Genomic DNA, 21,913 nt, shown 5'->3' with positions numbered 1-21,913 from the left:
AGTAAACTGTGCTCTGATGCAAAAACACGTTCAAAGCATTAACATTTAACCGAGTACTCACAAGATTTCGTTGAAAACTTTGCACTTTCTAACTCTCCATAAAGCCAGTGCCTGTAAAGAGAAAAATAATTTAATTAGCTAAGGATGATGTTTTAACACCCTTTTTTAGCTGTGTTACCAAGGGGACAGCAGCTAAGCTAAGCATAATAAAGGACAACGTTAAAATACTAAATAATAATAATATTTGGGGTTTTACATGCCAAAACCACTTTCTGATTATGAGGCATGCCGTAGTGGAGGACTCCGGAAATTTTGACCACCTGGGGTTCTTTAACGTGCACCTAAATCTAAGCACACGGGTGTTTTCGCATTGCGCCCCCATCGAAATGCGGCCGCCGTGGCCGGGATTCGATCCCGCGACCTCGTGCTCAGCAGCCCAACACCATAGCCACTGAACAACCATGGCGGGTAACGCTAAAATACTACAAAAGCAATAAAATCCTGTTACGAAGTCTTTGCTCCTATTCTTTTTAGCCAAATTATGGCTGTAAATGCAAAGTCAACATATCCATTCCCAGCGGTGGACCTCTATTGGAACGGCCCGACCTTATCTGCCGATAGCTCTGCGGCGCGGTGCTGCTGTCAGTTGTTGAAGATGGTGGTTGTGCTTCAAACGTCCACGGCGTACAAGCAATTAAGTGTGATTCGCTTCCTATGGAGCAAGGGATGAACGCCTATGGAAATACACAGGGAAATGCAGCCCAAGTTTGGGGAAAGGTGGCTCGCTTTGAGAAGTGCGAGGTGGTGCTGTTGCGAGTTTGCAAAAGGCCATGAAGACTTTCATGACAATGAGCATTCAGGGAGGCCGTGTTTGTCGCTGACTGACGACAGGAACATCTCAAATTTAGTGCTGCGAAATATCTGAACCGGTGTGGGGACTATGTGGAAAAATAGTGTTTGTAGAATAGTACATATATTCGTAATTTCCTGTTGTACCTTGTTTGGGCTAATAAAAAATAGGGGCAAAGACTTTTTGATTCACCCTCACAAAATAAAACTACAGCTTAAAGACAAGTGGATTAAAAGAAACTTTTTAAACACTCTATGTATGCTTATGCATAGGCCTGGCCAAAATGTAACCCTGTAATGCCAAGCCTGCCGCCTATAATATGCCTCATTCTCAGTTTAATACAATTTCAATGCTTATCTTTTCAGAAAGAACTGCCCTGTTGATTAATTTATCAAAAACTGTGGAAATTCCAAAGAATAGTTACAGAGATGGTCAAGTGATGGTCAAGAAGTGACCATCACTTGACCCTACAAGTGATGGTCAAGAAATGGAATGGCACTTCTCAACTCTGCAGTCAACAAAGGATGCCATGACTGGGTTCGATGACTATCTCACATGGTAAAGAGACGGCTCCAGAATCGGATCATTGACAAACAGGGGTTTATTAACTCAAGGTACACTACAGTATGGCAGCCATGGCTTATGGACAGACTCTCACCAGCCCAATCGAGTACACATGAGCATTGCACTAGGCTGACTGAGCTGGATAAGTTACAGCAGCAAAGGTCCCATGACCAATTAGTAGCAGACCTGTGGAGTATCTGCTGCAGTGAGGACGTCTTAGCAGTGCAGCGATTAGAGAGGCAAGGGTGCTCAGAGGGCAACCATAAGAAGGCCAATCAGGGCGCACCCTGGTGACATGCGACTCGACCATATGCATCTCAACCTCAGAAGGGAGAAGCACAGGTTATGCAGGAAGTAGCTCTGGCCTTGTCTGCCACTTCCCACAGACACAGTAGCTTCCAGAGATCGGGCTAGGCAAATGGGTGTCAACTAGGGCTCGGTGCCAATTAAAAACGCCAACCCGATTAATCAGTACTTTTCGATCGATTAATTAATAAATTCATTGAATTTGTAGATTTACATACATAAGTGAAAAAAATAAAAGCCATTCACTTGCCATGATACATATACACTTTGAAGAGGAAAAAAGACACTATATGAATCGATAGTGGACTTTAATATTACTTGAATGACACTCTACGCAAATGGACATTCAATTTTACAAGCATTGCGACAAGTTCAGGCTCACTTTCTGCCGGCACCATTATTACATAAAGTTGTCAACCATAGCCTCCTATATACTTATAAACTATACGAGGCTATGCGTCAATGCCCTTTGTCAAAAAGTTAAAGGGGGCAGCATCTGTTTTTGTTCTGTGCCACACCTCCCCCTTTGTTCAAACACCGAAAGAAAGATGCTTTTGTCTACCTCCCCTTCTTCTGGCTTTATAACATATATATATATATATATATATCAAAGCCCCTTCTCACATAAAAAGGAATAGGAAAACTAAACATTTCGACAGATTTTGCACACAAGATTTTGCCAGACCCCCACAGTCGGGACTGGTTCCCAATTACTTGCTGTTGAGCAAGAGAAGCAGGGAGGCGTCAATGCTGGTGCTTGCCTGATTTTGGTTATGTGAGCTTAACTATCAATCAAGATTAAAAAATAAGTCATAATTAATGCTTTCATCAATTAATTGGAACATTAATTGATCAATCGCCCAGTGCTAGCATCAAGACATGCAAGTTGAGGATAAAATGTGGGAAGGCACCTCGATCCCCAACTAGCTTGTTTACGAAATATTACCACTACAGGCAAAATTGCTTATTTAATAGATTCAAATACTCTGCCACCTGCCAGATGTAATAGTTGAGCAGCTTGTTAGCAGCAATGCTGACCATATAATGCGTGGCACAGGCTGTACTAGAGAGAGTGCTGCATAAATATAATGTTAAATAGTTTTGAGGAATTACGGAGCACTGTTGAGCATGTCCCCAGCATTAAAATCTTTTGAGCTTCAATAAGCCTTTGGTATTACAGGGTTAAGTTGCAACAACAGCAAAAACATGTTAAAACCTGCAAGCAGCCCTCTTAAACTGCGATTTTCTTTTTAACAAGGCAATATAGAAAACCACACACTCACTATCAGCCTAAATTCCATTGTGAACAAGTAAAAAACAACTACTCAAATATGTTGTTGCTTTTCCAGATTTCCCTGCATTCATTTGTAACAGTGACTTAATTCAGACTCTAAAACATTACATTTGAGACTGTTCAATGCTTATAAACTGACTATACAGTGATTGCATGTCACGGTTCCATGTCATTATGAAGAACAGGCCTTCTGATCAATTATTTTTTTATTATGTTTCAACTTATGCAGATTGTCCATTTAACTTCATAATGCTTTGTACTCCAACTTGACACAGTCATCTAGCAGCCCATACAAAAAGATTTGTTAACATATTAAATACGTTTTCTTGCATGCTTCGTTGCTTTTTGAGAAAGCTTTCAGTGAAGCCTTAAAATGAGCTCAGTGGAAATTCGAGGGGCTAAGACAGAGTAATAAAAATAAACTTTATTTCTACCATAATGCTATGAAGGGAACAAACTAGGATTCATCAGAAGCAAACTAAGGAGCTGCAATAAAATTTGTTGTAGTCAGTGAGCGAAACCCAAAACGACCACCAGACAGAGACAGTTGGTCTACCAAAAAATGCTAACAAAAAAGCCTGCACATGGTAGCATGAAGCCATAACATTTGTAACATACTGCTACATCAGGTGTAAAGAAATCTTTCATTCATTAATAGCGACGTATTCTAAAACTATATTTCACACACGTGTAACATCCATGGCTAAAGTACAAAAAAAAAGTTTTCAAAACGTGGCAGCAAAGTTTTAAAAACAGGCATAAAGTAATGCACAATGCCTCTAAACTTGATCCCTTTGCAATTAACTCTTTAATAAAAAAACGAGACAAAGAGAGAGAGAACTAAACTTTTATTTTCTGAAACGGTAATCCGAGTCAGGACCCAGTTCACTCTAGGTGGGAGGATTCACTATTCCAGGAACCCTCTGGCTTGGGCTGCTTCTTTGGCCCAGGTGACGAGACTGCGTTGGTCATCCAGGTCATCAGACGAAACCTTCGCCTCCCACGTTTCAGTGGTGGCTTAGATCTGCAGTGAGTTGGGGTGCTGTTCTTGCGCTTCTATGGCGCTACTTGGAGACGTCTCGTGGAGCGTGTGAGGTGGGGTCTGCAGATGTGTCATGCAGTGGGCAATCCTGGACCATGTGTTGCAGGGTGTTTGGGGCGTTGCAATGGGTGCATGTGTACGAGTACTGTCTGTGCATGATTATTTCGTATACGTAGGTGTTTGTCTGTAGGCGGCGGAAGGTGACTTTTTCCTTTTTGCTCAGATTCATGTATGGTGAAGGGTACGTTCTTCTGCCAAGTCGGTGGTGTTGCAGAAGCTTGGAGTACTTCAGGGCGATGTCATCAATGTTGGTGGCCAGCCTGGTGTGGGATGGCAGGAAAGCCCAGCTGGTATGCTCGCGGGCAGCGGCGTGTACCGCCTCATTTCCTATCATGCCCTAATGACCTGGAACCCAGTTGATGTGGGTGTTGGGGAGCGAGGCGCATGCGATGTGGTTTCGAAGTATTTTGAATGCCGTTTCTGGTATGTGTCCTTTTTGATAGTTGCGAGCTGCTGCTTGGGAGTCTGTTAGGATTACTGCTACTTCAGGGCAAGTTGTTATTGCCAGAGGGATTGCTGTTTCCTCTGCAATCTTGGCGGCTCTTGCTCAGATGGTGACAGCTGCGAGTTCTTTGCCTTGGTGTTCCGTGACGCTTAGGGGCAAAGGTGTTTCATTTACTATATCGGGCAGCATCAGTGCACCTCGTATCACGGTTTCTTGCATATTTCTTGCCAAGTGCGCGGATTCTGCTTTGCCGATGCTCCTTATGGTACGTTGGATGCATATTGTTCGGTATACTTGCAACGCTGATACAGTCCCGAAGTGCGGGCGGAATTCTTGCTTTCTGGTTTGTGTCTGCAATGTAGCTTTCACTGTAGATGAGGTAGCGCAAAACTGCACGTCCGGTGGGTGTGAGCTTGAGCCGCTCTAGTTGGCTGATTTTATGACTCTCAACAAGCTCTTCCCATGTATTGCGGATGCCGAGCTTGAGGAGTTTCCCCGTTGATGCCATGGGCGGGAGGGTCAAGGCTACTTTGATTGCCTTTCATATGACAACATTGAGTTTCTTGATTTCAGCTGGCTTGAGTATCAAGTAGGAAGTTCCGTAGGTGATACGGCTAGTTAGGAGAGCTTGAATTATGCTTAGTGTGCCTTGCTCCTTGAGTCCTCTTTTTTGGTTTGTGATCCTCTTGGCGAGGTGCATAACTTGTGACAGTGCGCATTGGAGACGTGGGAGAGTGGCCGCCCCTGATCCGTCCTTGTGGATGTGAAGTCCGAGTACGTGAAGGGAGTCGACTGTAGGGATCTTGGTTCCGTTGAGGGAGACGCAAAGATCAGGTTCGATATAGTTGGGTGGTCTTCCTCGTGTCCATGCTCTCAGGACGAGAAGCTCTGACTTTTCAGGTGCGCACTGGAGACCGCAGAGTTGGGGGTATTTTACTGTAGTATTGACAGCTTCTTGTAGATTGTGTTCTTGTTGTCCAGTAGTAGGTGCTTTGGTCCAAAGTATAATGTCCTCGACGTAAAGGGCATGGCATAGGTTTGGCATAGGTTTGGGTTTTACAAAACTTTTTGTAAATGTGACAAAGGTGGCCTTCACTCCACACAGGTTAAAAAAAATTAAATTACGGAGTTTTACGTGCCAAAACCATGATCTCATTATGAGGGATGCTGTAGTGGGGAACTCCGGATTAATTTTGACCCCCTGGGGTTCTTTAAAGGGCCCCCGAAATGGTTCGGACAAATTTTGTAGACGTGTAGAGTAGAGCTAAAGTTAATTATTTGCACCACAATTTGTGTGGAACATCTCATATTAAGAGAGCTATGGACAATTACAAGTTACCCTCTTCAATAGTCATGCATTTTCTCCTCAACTCGTTCGCCGAGTGATCGGGGCTAACCTCCGCCTTCACTGGCTCTGCGTCATGTTGGCACGCCGTGTCATCGACTTCCGGTTCTCTAGGAGCGAGCGCGCGAAGCCTCTCCTAACTCTCCGCCAGCTGCTTGGCAGTAGAACCCAGCGAGAGCTATCGAAGCAGAGCGTGCGTTGCGAGCATTCTGTCGCAGCGCTGAACGTGTCTGGTATTCCGGTGACCACAGGCGAACTGGGCATTCCGATGGATGGCTGGAGGCATAAACTCAACTTGATGAAGGAACTTTAGCGAAGACGTATGTGAGCGGCCTGATCGGTCTGCACGGTCCAGCCACCCGTTGGCGCAGAGCTTAACCAGTCAAACAAAGCGCTAATGTTGCTCTAACAAAGTGTAAAACATCTTAAACATTTACAAAAACAATGTGTTAACGATTACACTCTTGCAAAAAATTTACGCCAGCAGCAAAGAAGAATACATTTCGTTACTGCTACTGTGTGTGGCTGAGCTCTGTGCCACCAGGTGGCTGCACCGTGCAGACCATTCACATTTGCGCTTCTGCTCATCCCGTGAAATGACAAGGTCAAACAGCCAGGCCCTGCCCCCTTGCGCTTGCGTTTACCATAATACCGGACTCGAGAAACGCTATTGCGTTAGTAATCTTCCGGTGTAAAGTGACGGCCACAAACACGCAAATCCTGGTGCTGATCGGATAGCGGCAGTCTGATGCGCTGCAGCCAGTCCGCTCGTCTGCTGCCTTGCAGAGGGCATAATGTCGCAGCTTGACATATTGCCAGTCGCTACGTTTGCAGCCCACAACGCAACAAAGGCGAATCATAGTGCTCGTGAAAAGACTGAGACCGACTCTGACGACGAAAATCTCATCAAAATGGGACACGTAACAAAGCAGACGACGCTTGCTGTGTGCCGGAAGTGCTTAAGAGTAGTGGAAAATTGTTCTTGTGCATTTTTATAGAAACAAATTAACTAACATTCCAACTATTACGAACATCATTTGTTCACCATAAAGGTAGAAAAATTATCGGTGACGCACCCTGGGCAGCCAATCGGATAGCGCGCCCTACTGACGTCAATTAGGTGATTTACGTCATATGGGTAGGGGTGGCTGAAAATTCCGCTAAGCAGTGTGCTGCGATCGGCAGCGATGTACATATTTAAAACCTTATAATAAATTACACGCTTTACACGGAGCTCTTAGATGCATCAATTCATGATCGGAAGGACCTACTCTAATGACTCGGTACAAAATCATCAAAATCGTTTCAGGGTCCCCTTAACATGCACCTAAACCTAAGTACATGGGTGTCCTTGCATTTCGCCCCCATCGAAATGCGGCCACTGTGGCCAGGATTTGATCCTGCGACTTCTATGCTTAGCAGCACAACACCAAAGCTACTAAGCAACCACGGCGGGTACACATAGGGTTGGTTTCACTACACATTTTGGATTTTCTTATTTACATGTTTCAACACAACACTCTGTATTGTAGAATCACTCTTTCTCAAAGAAGCTCAACTCTCTGAATCACCACGCTTTCTTTTTTTTGCAACGCTACTCAAAGCATTGACATATCTCATAGTGGATGCTCTTTTGAAATAGACAGCTGATGACACAATAACAAAAAGAGAGAAAAAATAAAAAAGTTGTTTGCAACTTCATCCTTCAACAGACACCTTACACCATCTAGTGTTGTCTACAACAACCAGAGAGCAGAGGACAGGCTCAAATCATCTTGAGGGCTGCATGAGAAGTAAAACAGCGCTGGACGAGTTGGGCTCTTCGCACATTTTTTTGAAGTGCACGCATGACGAGCTCAGCTCGTTTTTCTTCCGGAAAGGGTTATGCAAACATACTAACTGAAGACAATTCATGTTCCAAAGCTGCATTGTGGGCTATGAGAGGTGCCATCGTGGAAGGGGGGTTGGGGGAGACGTCTCCCGATTAATTTTGACCACAGTAAATTTCTTTGATGTGCATACTGCCTCCATCAAATATATGGTGTCCACTTCTGCCGAGATTCTCACCTCCATGGTGGCTTAGTGTCTATGGTGTTCTGCTGCTGGGCACAGTGACTACAACAGACAAACTGCATACACGTGAACAAAACGGGCAGTGTGACATGGGGGAGGGAGGGGGGGGGGCAGGTAATGACAGCACTGCTTGCATTGAAGGTGCACCAGCAGACTGTAGCAAAAATGTAGTGGAAAGAGTACATACGTATATACACTAACAATCCTCTTATTTGCTATCGTCTGCTGCTTTTAGCAACAATTATATTTAAAAAAATACCCTCGAACTTGCTCCAAAGCCTATACATCACCTTTTAGCAAAATTCACGTCATTGTGATAGCTGTGATGCCATCCACAGGCTCATTTGGCTCACTTCACGCAATAGCCGTAAACTGCTGAAACTCGGATGTTCACACAAATCCTCATCAAGTATGTTCACACAAAGCACCATTGAAAACGGCAGTGAATAGGCATGAGAACATGGACAAGCAAGCAAAAAAGTTCATGACCAAAGGAAAGCGAATACTCACTTTTTCCACCTTGTTACAAGAACACGGTCACCAGGGCTGACTGCAATGCGGGGCTCATCAGTGAGTGGTGTCGTCATGCAAACAGAGCAGCCATGTGATATTGGGAAAAAGGAGCCACGATATGGGTGTACCACAGTGTACAGGCGGGTTCGTAGCCGCTTGTCATGCTTCTGAAGAATTTGCTCAACCTGCAAGAAAAGTGAGCAAATTTTTTAAAAATGCATGCGTACATGCGTATGTGTGATGATAGGTCAACTGGCTGTAACTGGAAGCATCCAGGGATATGACTATGTGGCATGTAACGGCCAGCCTAAGCCGTGTTTTAGGCTTACTATTAAGACTTGTAACCACACAAATTTCAAGTACATCATGTATGACTATTTGTAGTTGACTTAATGCCTACTGTGCTTCATGTCCATCAAGCTGCCAGTTATCAGAAATGGTGACTAGAGCTGCTGTGGCAGACTTGATGCCTCCTTCACACACTCATTAAGGCATGCTGTTTCAATACCAAGTGGCATGAGGAATTTGAGGACATCATGACTTCAAGAAAAGAAAAGGTATCTTAAAAATTACAAACTTTAGCACAAAATTTGGATGACTAGTTGTTTTGCTGCCGTTACCAAAAAACTGTACAGTAAAATTACCTTCAGCCTCAATAATTGACTGAATGTGCTTCCTAAAGCTGCTGCACAATCAGATCAGATGATGAAGGTTAGTGTTGACTTTTTCTCCACAATAGTAACAGCCTTTGGTGATCGAATTTTGCATATTGTATGGTTGTTTACTAGTCTTCCTCTCAGTGACACCCCAGATACAGCAGAACCTCGTTGATACGTTCCCGTTACGTACGTTTTCCCGCGCCAACGTTCACAATTGAGAACACAAAAAATGACCCAATAAAGTTACTCATTTTTTACCGGTTCATGCGTTACCGGAAAACACGATTTTTCGGCATCAACGTTCAATACGTCGCCAAACTGTGATTGTATGATACGTTTTCCGGCCTTTAGATCCTATGTAAACATTTGAAAAGGCGCAAGGCGCGCGCGATCGAGAAAAGTATATAGCTGCCCTCCACGGCAGCTTCACCGCAATACTCGCCCGCTCGTCTCACGTGCAAACGCCGGCGCGCACTCGGTTTCTCATTTTTCTACCAGCAAATCTTCTCTGCGGTCGTCGCACACGGCATTCACAGCTATCACCGCTAATCCTATTGCGATACGCATCTTCTGTTTCACAGCGCGTGGTGCGGTCGGAAGCGTAGCGCACGCTTTTAACAGGCGATAACCGAAAAGCGCCGCCGTTCCATGCTGCATACTGCGATCGTATACGTTTTCTGGTCCCTAGATTCCATGTGAACAAGAAAAGGCGCGAGACACGCGATTAAGAACAACATATAGCAGCCCGTCTCACGTGAAAACGACGGCGCGCACAGTTTCTTATTGCGGTACCAGCAAATCTCCGCCCGGGTCGTGGCGCTCCGCATTCACAGCTATCGCTGCCAAACTTATTGCGATAAGTATCTTCACCTATCTATTTTACAGCGCGTGGTGCGTAGTCCGCGTAGTGTGATTGCTAGTGTACTGCACGCGTTTAGTAAGCGATATGAAAACGCGCCGCCGTTCCCTGCTGCAGGCGACGGGATGCGGGCATCACATTTCGCTTCGGTGGCATCCAGCGTCGCCCACCAGCTCGATTTCGTTTCGGTTTCCCGTCGCCCTCTTAAAACACAGTGCAATAGGAAAACAACAAAACGCGCCTCGGGCCGCGGGAGCAACACCAGCTCGACGCGCGTCGGCTTCTCAGGCCGCAACGATCCGTGCAACACTTCACATTACGTAGATGTCAACAATGGTTGAGTCTGTCAAAATTTTTTAGTTACTTTGGATCGTACGTTCTCCCGGTTAATGCGTTATTTATCGAGTTTTTTTTAAAACAAATGAAAGAGGTTCTGCTGCATATTGTTTTACTGCATTATAATGCAACCTCTATTGTAACAAGTGCCAATTTGAATTGAATTTCGGCGTTTTACATGCCAAAAACTACGATTTGGTTATGAGACACGTCGTGTTGGGGGATTCCGGATCAATTTTGACCCCCAGGGAATCTTTAACGTGCTCCCAATGCACGGGACACAGGGTTTTTTTTGCATTTCGCCTCCATCGAAATGCAGCCGCCGCGGCCGAGATTTGATCCCGCGACCTCGTGCTCAGCAGCGCAACACCTTTAGCCGCTAAGCCACAGCAGCAGGTAAGCACAATTTTTCATGGCAAGAAATGAAAAATGCAATGCCCTCAATTATAACACATCCTCTAATTTTCATACTTCAAGAAAAATTATAAATGCTAGATTGCTCATTCATCAGTTTTTCATGGTAAAGAGGGAGCAATGGCAATTTGTTTTTACTTGGACAAAGATAAATTATTGTGCCCAATCTACCACGGATTGGGCATCACTTATTGTTGCTGTCAGAGGCCTCCTTATCACTATGAACAGCCCAGAGCCTCTCATCTTCAAAGTTATCTATGACATTAGACATACTGCATTTCTTAAACGCCTTGCAGACCATGGCATACTTACTACAGCAACCGGACTATATAACTTAATGAACTTATCCAGTGGGCACAAAGATACTGCAGCTTGTACAGTTCAAGCAATGTGTAGACTGGACTACAGAAATGTTTAATGCATGTGATGATAGCTTGTTGCTATTGTAGTTTTGGTTTCCTACTAGAATTTAATGTGTGTGCCATTCTTTAGCCAATTTTTACAAAAACAAAAAGTATGCATTAGAATTAAGTAAATACAGTTAGTAGCTTAGCAAGTTTAAATCTTGGGAACTAGAAGGCCATGATGCATGTAACGTGATCATTGAACTTTACAGCTAGTAGCTGCTCTTGAGTTGTGCAGGCTGAGTGGGACAATGCAAGGCCATCACATAGGACTGGCATCTAACGTTCTCATGCACAAAAAAAAAGCCTGACTATTAAATCATAATGTTCCATAGATGACAGAGGGGTTCATGAAGATTCAGTAAAGCACCAAGACAGATGTAATGTGTTAATTTGGATGGTGATTCGAAGTTGTTTTCAAAAAACTTCTGTGCCCAGTAAAGTGAACTGTCATTAATTTCACATTCCTTTAATTAAAGCATTTGCATGTGGTAACACATATGCAGATTTGTGTGTGGTAAGATACTCCTTAAACATCAACTTGGCATGCTTCATTTGACATGGGGGCACGTACTGTGCATGTCATGCTGGTGTTTCAGTGATGAGAAGAACATGGGAGGCATGCCAATTTGCAGATATTGTGGTCAGTAAAAATGTGACACTGCCAGATCGTAAAATTGTTAATGCAAGAAAAAACAAGCCAATCCAGAGTGTTTTGTATCACAAAATCGCAGCATGTGAGACAGGCTCTGGGAACAATGTGAATACACTTGAACCCACCTACAACAATAATGGTTATAATAATAATAATAATAATAATAATAATAATAATAATAATAATAATAATAATAATAATAATAATAATCAGCTTGGTTACGCCCACTGCAGGGCAAAGGCCTCTCCCATACTTCTCCAACTACCCCAGTCATGTACTAATTGTGGCCATGTTGTCCCTGCAAACTTCTTAATCTCATCCGCCCACCTAACTTTCTGCCACCCTCTGCTGCGCTTCCCTTCCCTTGGAATCCATTCCGTAACTCTTAATGACCATCGGTTATCTTCCCTCCTCATTACGTGTCCTGCCCATGCCCCCATTTCTTTTTCTTGATTTCAACTAAGATATCATTAACTCGCGTTTGTTCCCTCACCCAATCTGCCCATTTCTTATCCCTTAATGTTACACCTATCATTCTTTTTTCCATAGCTCGTTGCGTCGTCTTCAATTTAAGAACCCTTTTCGTAAGCCTCCAGGTTTCTGCCCCGTACGTGAGTACTGGGAAGACACAGCTGTTATAAACTTTTCTCTTGAGGGATAACGGCAATCTGCTGTTCATGATCTGAGAATGCCTGCCAAACGCACCCTAGCCCATTCTTATTCTTCTGATTATTTCAGTCTCATGATCCGGATCCACAGTCACTACCTGTCCTAAGTAGATGTATTCCCTTACCACTTCCAGTGCCTCACTACCTATCGTAAACTGCTGTTCTCTTCCGAGACTGTTAAACATTACTTTAGTTTTCTGCAGATTAATTTTTAGACCCACCCTTCGGCTTTGCCTCTCCAGGTCAGTGAGCATGCATTGCAGTTGGTCCCCTGAGTTACTAAGCAAGGCAATATCATCAGCGAATCGCAAGTTACTAAGGTATTCTCCATTCACTCTTATGCCCAATTCTTCCCAATCCAGGTCTCTGAATACCTCCTGTAAACACGCTGTGAATAGCATTGGAGAGATCGTACCTCCCTGCCTGACGCCTTTCTTTATTGGGATTTTGTTGCTTTCTTTATGGAGGACTACGGTGGCTGTGGAGCCGCTATAGATATCTTTCAGCATTTTTACATACGGCTCGCCTACCCCCTGATTCCGCAATGCCTCCATGACTGCTGAGGTTTCGACTGAATCAAACGCTTTCTCGTAATCAATGAAAGCTATATATAAAGGTTGGTTATATTCCGCACATTTTTCTATCACCTGATTGATAGTGTGAATATGGTCTATTGTTGAGTAGCCATTACGGAATCCTGCCTGGTCCTTTGGTTGATGGAAGTCTAAGATGTTCCTGATTTTAGTTGCAATTACCTTAGTAAATACTTTGTAGGCAACGGACAGTAAGCTGATCGGTCTATAATTTTTCAAGTCTTTGGCGTCCCCTTTCTTATGGATTAGGACTATGTAAGCGTTTTTCCACGATTCCGGTACGCTCGAAGTCATGAGGTATTGCGTATACAGGGTGGCCAGTTTCTCTAGAACTATCTGCCCACCATCCTTCAACAAATCTGCTGTTACCTGATCCTCCCCAGCTGCCTTCCCCCTTTGCATAGCTCCCAAGGCTTTGTTTACTTCTTCCGGCGTTACCTGTGGGATTTCGAATTCCTCTAGACTATTCCCTCTTCCATTATCGTCATGGGTGCCACTGGTACTGTATAAATTTCTATAGAACTCCTCAGCCACTTGAACTATCTCATCCATATTAGTAATGATATTGCCGGCTTTGTCTCTTAATGCATACATCTGATTCTTGCCAATTCCTAGTTTCTTCTTCACTGCTTTTAGGCTTCCTCCGTTCCCGAGAGCATGCTCAATTCTATCCATATTATACTTCCTTACGCTTGTTGATGAACTTTGAAAGTTCTGCCAGTTCTATTCTAGCTGTAGGGTTAGAGGCTTTCATACATTGGCGTTTCTTGATCAGATCTTTCGTCTCCTGCGATAGCTTACTGGTATCCTGTCTAACGGAGTTTCCACCGACTTCTATTGCACACTCCTTAATGATGCCCACAAGATTGTTGTTCATTGCTTCAACACTAAGGTCTTCTTCCTGAGTTAAAGCCGAATACCTGTTCTGTAGCTTGATCTGGAATTCGTCCATTTTCCCTCTTACCGCTAACTCATTTATCGGCTTCTTATGTACCAGTTTCTTCCGTTCCCTCCTCAGGTCTAGGCTAATTCGAGTTCTTACCATCCTATGGTCACTGCAGCGCACCTTGCTGAGCACGTCCACATCTTGTATGATGCCAGGGTTAGCGCAGAGTATGAAATCTATTTCATTTCTAGTCTCGCCGTTCGGGCTCCTCCACGTCCACTTTCGGCTATCCCGCTTGCGGAAAAAGGTATGCATTATCCGCATATTATTATGTTCAGCAAACTCTACTAATAACTCTCCCCTGCTATTCCTAGTGCCTATGCCATATTCCCCCACTGCCTTGTCTTCAGCCTGCTTCTTGCCTACCTTGGCATTGAAGTCGCCGATCAGTATAGTGTATTTTGTTTTGACTTTACCCATCGCCGATTCCACGTCTTCATAGAAGCTTTCGACTTCCTGGTCATAATGACTGAATGGTTATAATAATGTATCGGATATAACAATGAGACGCCATGGCACTGTTACCTTCTACGTGTGTTCTATGGTAAAATGAACCACTTACTACAATGTTTCCATGACACATTATTGGTTATAACAATTAAACCTGGCTACTCGGTGGCTGCACCACTCTCGTTACAACGGACCCCGATAGTCCGGAAAAAAACATCCGTTTTATCCGAAGTCCGTAATATCCAAAACGCCTCACTTCTGAAACATTAGTCGCAATGTCTAACAGCTTTATCGCAGAGAGTGAGTGACGAACTTCCAAAATTAAAAAGGAACAAAAAGTCACAGTTTTGCCCGAAAGGCGAATCTTCGATTGCGATAGCAAATTAAGCAAGAGAAGCGCGGCAGCAGCAGCGAGCGAATTGACCTTTGTGCTGTCTGTCGTTTCAACGCAAACTAAACGTCGAAAGCGCAGCACATACGAAGCTACCGGCACTGGGCGCACTTTGTCCACATCGCAGATCGCTTTCAAGAAACGGTGCCCGCACGGGCGTGCACGTTGTCCACATTGCAGATCGCTTGCAAGATATGGCGATCGTGCCGTAAGCAGCAGCCCGGCAGAACCCCCTCTCTCTCGCCTCCCCCCTCGTGCCTCGCAAGCGAAAGACGGCGCGTTTCCGCCCCGGCTTCCTCCTTTGTGCGTGCGATACTGAGCCGCGGTCATCGGCTGACCCTCGCAAGTCAGTTGTCAGCTCGTGTCGACACGGTAAAATTAAGTTTTATACGCCCGATTTTGAAAAAAATTGCCACTAATTTCGTCCTGTAGCCGATAGTCCGTTATAGCGCGGTTCGTTAACAGTGAACTTCGTTGCATTAAGAAAATAGGTAGAATAAACTAAGGCGGAAATATGGTCCGTTATATCCGAAAGTCTGTTGTACATGGGTCTGTTGTAACGAGCGTAGACTGTAGTTGGTTCTCTATAGTCAGCTTTACCGCATTACACAGTGCCCTCGCTCGGCTTGTGTGCTTCGCTGCACAGCATATGCTTCACCGCTATACAGTGTACATGCTTTGCTGCATAACAATGTTACATTGAGTCGAAGCTGACTATAAGGAACCAACCATTATGCAATGCATGTAGTAAGACCTTTGCCCTTACTTTCTGTCTAAGATGTTTTATTTTTGTGCTGTATTTTTTTCTACAGCTATAACAATAATCAGTTATAACAATTAAATTTTCTGAGCACTTTAATACTGTAATAAGTAGGTTTGGCTAACAGCTTTCACACATGGCGGCTCAATTCTGAAACATGTGCACTCACAGACGACGCAGCATTCACAAGTTGTCTGCGATATTAGCTACACTAATTTGTTGTTGAACACCTGAATAGAGTCACTGTGACAATAGCGGCAACACTGGCAAATGTGACTGTTTATTCAGGGTGGACCTTGATCGAGGAACTATTTATTGTAAAACTCTTGGTTGGTGAGGTTTTTTGGAAACATGTCCTGAAGAGTAAAGCAATCTAAAAAGTGAACCAGCACAACTACATAGGAAATGCAGAAGGGCTACGACTTACAGTGAGCGTGTACTGGTTGCACCCAGGCACCACGGGCCAGGTAATGCCGTCACCAAGTGGGTACAAAAAGACCTGCTTCAGGTTCTCAGCCACGCCCAGGTTGTATGGATAGACAAAGTCGTCTTCCTCCTCACGCTCTCGCATCTGGGCCTTGGCCACGATCCAGTTCTCAATAGTCGTCTCGTTGCGAATGATAATTTTGAGCTGCACAAATAGTAGGTAACAAAGAGAATGCCCAAAAAGCAGCTACAAGGTCTGCAAAATGTAGTGGAAAATAATCATATGACAGCTGAGGAAGTACAAGGCAAATTGAAAAATGCAGTTGTCTGGGCCAACCTCGATGTCACAATTAAAATGCAGGAAGCATATCAGCAATATATATGTTCAAATGAATGGCAGTGAAAAGCAACGTAGGGCCTCTATTTAGCAGCTACCACAGAAGCCAAGAGTGACCAAGCCAAGGACAGAAAAAAAAAAAAAGGATATTCGCTGGGGAATGTTCATTTCATGCTTTTGTACATGAAGAAAAAGAAAATGTAAGTGAAAGACAACATGTAACCACTGGGATCAAATTTGCGTGTCTCGAATCTGGCAGCCTAATGTGCAGCAATAAGCATCTATTACCCATTTATAGACAATATTCTAACAGACATTAAGAGAAATAAATGGCGCTGGGCAGGTCATGTAATGCACAGATTAGAAAACAGTTAAACCATTAGAGTGACAGAATGGGTATCAAGAGAAGGGAAGCGCAGTAGAGGACAGCAGAAGACTGGGTGGTGCAACGAAATTAGGAAATTTGCGGGTGCTAGTTAGAATCGGCTGGCGCAGGACAGGGGTAATTCGAGATCGCAGGGAGAGGCCTTCGTCCTGCAGTGGACGTAAATAGGCTGATGATGATGACCCATTTGCTTGCTCCGCATTAAAAGAATGTTCATGCATAACATGGAACTGAGTGGTGGTGGCCAAAACATTCAAGTGGCAGCTAAATACACATGTACATACGAAAACAAAATGTGGAGGGAGGGACAGCCACCGCCATAATTCAAGTGGTAGAGATTGCAGGTTTGAACCCCTACTAATGCATGCCTTTCCTTCCACTATCATTTGCTTTTGCATAATCATAAATATGAACACACACACAAGAAAGCAACATGAAACTAATGCTACTCCAAAATAAGGTCTCTCAATTCCCCTGCACTGCCCTTGGCTGCAGTGACAGTGACAGTGGCTTCAGTGACAACTACCTTCAAAGGTAGTTATTTATCGGGCTCCTAATTTCCTGATTCTTATTACAAATTGAACAGTCTGTATTCTATTTTCCAGAAGTGACAGTTAAACCTGAAAACCACTGAGAAAGGTGCATACATGAGAAAGGTGCAAGTGCATACCACCCCTAAATGTATGCAGTATTGAGCAGATTTTTGACAATGCTGTAGACTTCCTGTAAGAGGATGCTTTAGCTAGGGGCTCATATCTAAATACATGGGAAAGGAGAAATAATTTTTCTTGGCAACCAGTGCACCAAATTTGATGAGGTTTGTTGCATTTAATAGAAAAGTTAAAATATGGTGAGTGTTGGAAGCAGATTTTTTATTTAAGCCGTGGATATCTTGAATAAATATTGTTGAAAATCATATTTTCAGAAAGCGAGACTGTCAAGTTTACAGCTCTGTAACTCGGCAATGGGCAATTCTTAAAATTCCCGATTCTATAAATTGCAACTAATAGTACATCTAAAGTGGACGAAATTGATGTATTATACATGACCGCTAATAAGTGAGTAGAACTTTCGCAAAGTCCTTGCAAACATTGTACCTAAGAAATTCATGTAAGATTTAAATTTATATCAAATTTGTCCGCTTTTGATGTTCTAACAGATGCAGTTTACAGAAGTGCAATATCTTCTTGGTGCAGAGTTACATATTTGTAAATTACGTGCTTCTACTTTCTTTAAACTTACTGATTTTTGTGAATTTTTGTAAAACAATTCAGAACCTAAGCCACAAATTTGTTTCCAACAGTCACTCGAATTTACCTTTATTTCTCAAATGCAACAAATTTCATTAGAATCAGCCTAAGGGTTGTCTCAGAAAAGCATTTCTGCATTTTACAAGTATTTGGATCGGCAGCATCAGAGTTGGGCCCAAGCTAAAGCTTCCTCTTAAGACCCCTTGTTAAGCACAATTCGATAAGCTTTGGGATCCTTATAAAGCTTCCCATACATTATGTGCAGCTCTGTTTAGGTGACCTCCCTATAAAACAATTCCAAAACAGTTCAGATTTGCGTTAAAGAAAGTCTACCACACTAATCAACACGTCTCTTTTTAAGAGCAAGCTTAAGAGGAAGCTATAGCACAGGTGCTCCCATCTAAATACATGTAAAAGGAGAATTTGTTTTTCTCAGCAACCACTGCACCAAATTTGGCGAGGTTTGTTGCATTTGAATGAATGAATGAATGAAACCTTTATTTGAAGCAGTGACTTGTCAGTCGAGGTGGGAGGGTCCCTTATTCCAGGAACCCTCTGGCTTGGATCGCCCTCCGGGCCCGGGCGACGAGTTCATGCTGGTCGACCAGGTCCGGCTTGGAGATCGCAGCCTCCCACGTTTCAGCGAGGTGGTATGGGTCTGCATCTGCTGCTACTAGTTGTGTCGCTGTGATGCTTCCTCGGCTTTTCTTGCATTGCAGTAGGAGGTGCGCAAGGCTGTCTGGCACGTTGCAGTGTGGACAGGTGTAGCTGTATAGCGTCGGGTGTAAATGATGCAGTAAGCTACCATGGGTAAAGGTATTGCTCTGGAGTCTGCCTGTAGTCGGTGCCTTCGTTTCTCATTAGTTTTGGGAAGCCGATAGTGCTGCAGTAGTGCTTGATAAGTTAGCGGTATTGTTTCCATTTCCTCCGCTGATTTGGGTGGGTGGGAAATGCCTAGAATCTCTTGTGGGGAGGTCCCGTTGACGCTTGTGCGGGCCGCGGTGTGTGCTGCTTCATTGCCCTTGAGCCCCTCGTGTCCCGGAAACCACATGATGCGGGTGTAGCGGGGAGGAGTGTCGCCACGTTTCAGAACGTTGATCACTTTGATGGAGATCCTGCCCTGCATGTAGTTGTATGCCGCTGTTTGAGAGTCAGTGAAGACCACTATGGCATCCTCGATTGTACGGGTGGCGAGTGCCATAGAGTTTCCTACAAAATTACTAGAGGGAACTCTGGCGCTGCATTCGTTGTCCTACCATGGGAATGATGGGAAGTACATGGATTTGTCTGATCTTCGTGCTTGTGGATTCAGACGTTCTTGTGGCTTCGTATATTACGCTATATAAATATTATTGTCGTATATTTCGGCGCAATCTATATTCTTCGAAGTGCAGAAGACGCCGGGAACGCGTACAGTTTCTATTAATTGCAACGATTGAGCTTGTCCAGGTGGCCAAATCGAAATGCGCCAAGCGTCTCAAGGCACTGGCATGCCCGCGATAAATTCATAAGGGCGTTTCATTCGCTTGTTGTTAAGTGCGTCCGTGGCTTAATGGTTTCAATATCAGGCTTCTGTGCTAGAGTCCCTGTGTTCGAATCCTGCCGTTGGGCAATTTTAATGATGTTTATTTAATTATTTATTCCGCAATATACTGTTGAAAATGACGAGTTAACAAAGTCACAATGCCGTTTGAAGCCAAAAGGACGAAGTTTAGGCAAATCCATGTACTTCCCATAATTCCCATGCTGGGACAACCGCTCCCATTGCAGCTCCCGTAGACACTAGCGCCAGAGTTCCCTCTAGTAATTCTTGTAGGAAACTCTATGGCGAGTGCTATAGCAGCCTCCTCAGCTGTGTCGGCGCGTTTGGCAAGAATTGTCGCCAGTGCCAGTGTTGTACCCCTGTAGTCTGTGACGCTGATGGCGAAGGCATTTTGGCCCAGATACTTGGCTGCGTCCACGTAGTGCACCTGCGTGTCCTTACGGTGCTTGTGTCTGATGGCGTTGACCCTGGCGAGCCGTCTGCCTCAATGGTGTTGTGGATGCATGTTCCAAGGTATCTGAAGAACTTGTAGACATTCTCGGAGCTTCGGTATGATCTTTTCTTACGTTCGCCATCGTGTTATAGGTTGGTTACGTATCCTGTGTGTCGGAGGACTGCTCGGCCTGTGGTTGTGAGCATGAGTCTCTCGATCTGGTTGATGAGGTGCGCTTCCGCGAGTTCTTCCCAGGAGTTGTGAACTCCCATGCGAAGCAATCGGTCAGTGAGGTGGTTGTCGGCAGTCCTAGGGCGAGCTTCGTGGCCTTTCGTATTAGGAGGTTTAGCTTTTGTTTCTCGGCTGTCTTCAGGTTGAGGTAAGGAGTTCCGTATGTAATGCGGCTGTAAAGGAAGGCTTGTTCACCATTTGCAAGGTGTTGTGCTCTTTGAAGCCATTGCGGCAATTGGCCACCCGCCATATCAGATGAGTAAGCTGTGCCACGGTGTTGTGTAGCCTGGGGAGTGTGGCGGAGCCAGACCCGTCCTTGTGTATATGGACTCTGAAGATTTGAAGTGAGTCGACCTTCGGTATCAGGACTCCCTGAAGAAGAAGTTGCGGGTCCGGTGCATCGTGGCTTGGGGGCCGGCCCTGGGTGCATGCCCTGAGTACTAACAGCTTGGATTGTCCGGGGCACAGTGGAGGCGCAGGTGTTGAGGTACCGTTCGATGATGTTGACCGCCTCCTGAAGACGGGTCTCCTGTTCGCCGTGCTCACGCCTCTCGTCCACAGTGTGATATCATCTGCATATAAAGCATGGAATATCCCTGGGACGATGTCTAGGAGGCAGGGAAGTTTGAGGAGGGCCATGTTGAAGAAGAGTGGCGAGACTACCAAACCTTGTGGTGTACCCGTTAGGTAGGTGAAATGTCTTGTTCCGGAGGTTGGCAATCCTACCGTGGCTGTACGGTTGGTGAGGAAAGCGCTCATGTAGGCGTATGTTTTGGCACTGCAGTCAATATCTTCTAGGTACGGAGAATAGCTTCATGGCTCACGTATCAAAGGCGCCCTTTACGTCTAGAGCTAGAATGGAAGACTTGCTGTGTTTGCTCAAATGGTCAAGAATATCTTCCTTTAGCTGGAAGAGGACGTCCTGTGTGGAGAGCATCTGGCGGAAGCCAAACATGGTGTGCGGATAGCAATCGTTTTCCTCGAGATGTGTGGTGAGCCGCTCGTTGACCATGTGTTCAAGCAGTTTCCCGGCGCAGGACGTAAGGGAGATGGGGTGGAGATTTGTGATGGAGATGGGTTTGTTTGGCTTGGGTACCATGGTTACCTCCAAGTGTTTCCAGGCTGTTGGTAGGCTCGCCCTTAATCAGCAGTCGTTATAGTACCAAAGGAGAGCCGTCAGCGCCTCAGGGCGTAGCTGTCGAAGGTGCTTGTTGGTGACTCTGTCTTCGCCTGGGCTTGTATTGCGTGTTAGTCTAGAGAGGGCCGCCTGTAACTCTGCCTGTGTGAAAGGCCTATCTAGCTCTTCGTTCGGCGCTCCCTAGGGGTGGAAAGGTAGTGCAGTGGTTTGCGGGTTAGCTGAGCCGTGTAGCTTCGTCTGAAGTTCTTGGAGTAGCTGATCCTCTGTGCCGCCATAGTTGTGAATTAGTCGGTGAATTGTATGTCTTTGTTGGGTTTTGGTGTGGGTGTCGTCGACCAGGGCTCGAAGTATATGCCAAGTCTTCTTTGGTCATTTTAAAAGAAACATTTTAAATCTAGTGACTGCTGGTTTTGAATTTTTTATTTAGGTCGTCAATTTTTTTATTAAAAAGTGCAAAACAGAAACTTATCAGAAAACGAGATTATCAAGTTTACAACTCTGTAACTCAGCAATGAAAAATGATATCACAATTATGTGAATTGC

At 44.6% G+C, this 21,913-nt stretch overlaps 1 protein-coding gene across 3 annotated transcripts in view; it reads right to left on the bottom strand.

The window, feature by feature from the left end:
• The window catches only part of LOC142581827 (palmitoyltransferase ZDHHC6-like), a 55,247-nt gene that overhangs the window by 13,095 nt on the left and 20,239 nt on the right, over window positions 1-21,913 (bottom strand). For all 3 annotated transcript variants that reach the window (XR_012828304.1, XR_012828305.1, XM_075691277.1), the window contains exons 5-7: window positions 16,055-16,258; window positions 8,490-8,677; window positions 62-111 (exon numbers count right to left, since the gene is read on the bottom strand). Coding sequence is in view for 1 of the 3 variants with exons in the window: in XM_075691277.1 (XP_075547392.1) it covers window positions 62-111; window positions 8,490-8,677; window positions 16,055-16,258 (442 nt within the window). In the remaining 2 variants the exon portion in view is untranslated. The remainder of the gene's footprint in view (window positions 1-61; window positions 112-8,489; window positions 8,678-16,054; window positions 16,259-21,913) is intronic.

The sequence above is a fragment of the Dermacentor variabilis genome, chromosome 1 (assembly GCF_050947875.1).
Source record: "Dermacentor variabilis isolate Ectoservices chromosome 1, ASM5094787v1, whole genome shotgun sequence".
In the NCBI taxonomy this organism is placed as follows: domain Eukaryota; kingdom Metazoa; phylum Arthropoda; class Arachnida; order Ixodida; family Ixodidae; genus Dermacentor; species Dermacentor variabilis.
This window is presented reverse-complemented; position numbering and strand designations above follow the sequence as displayed.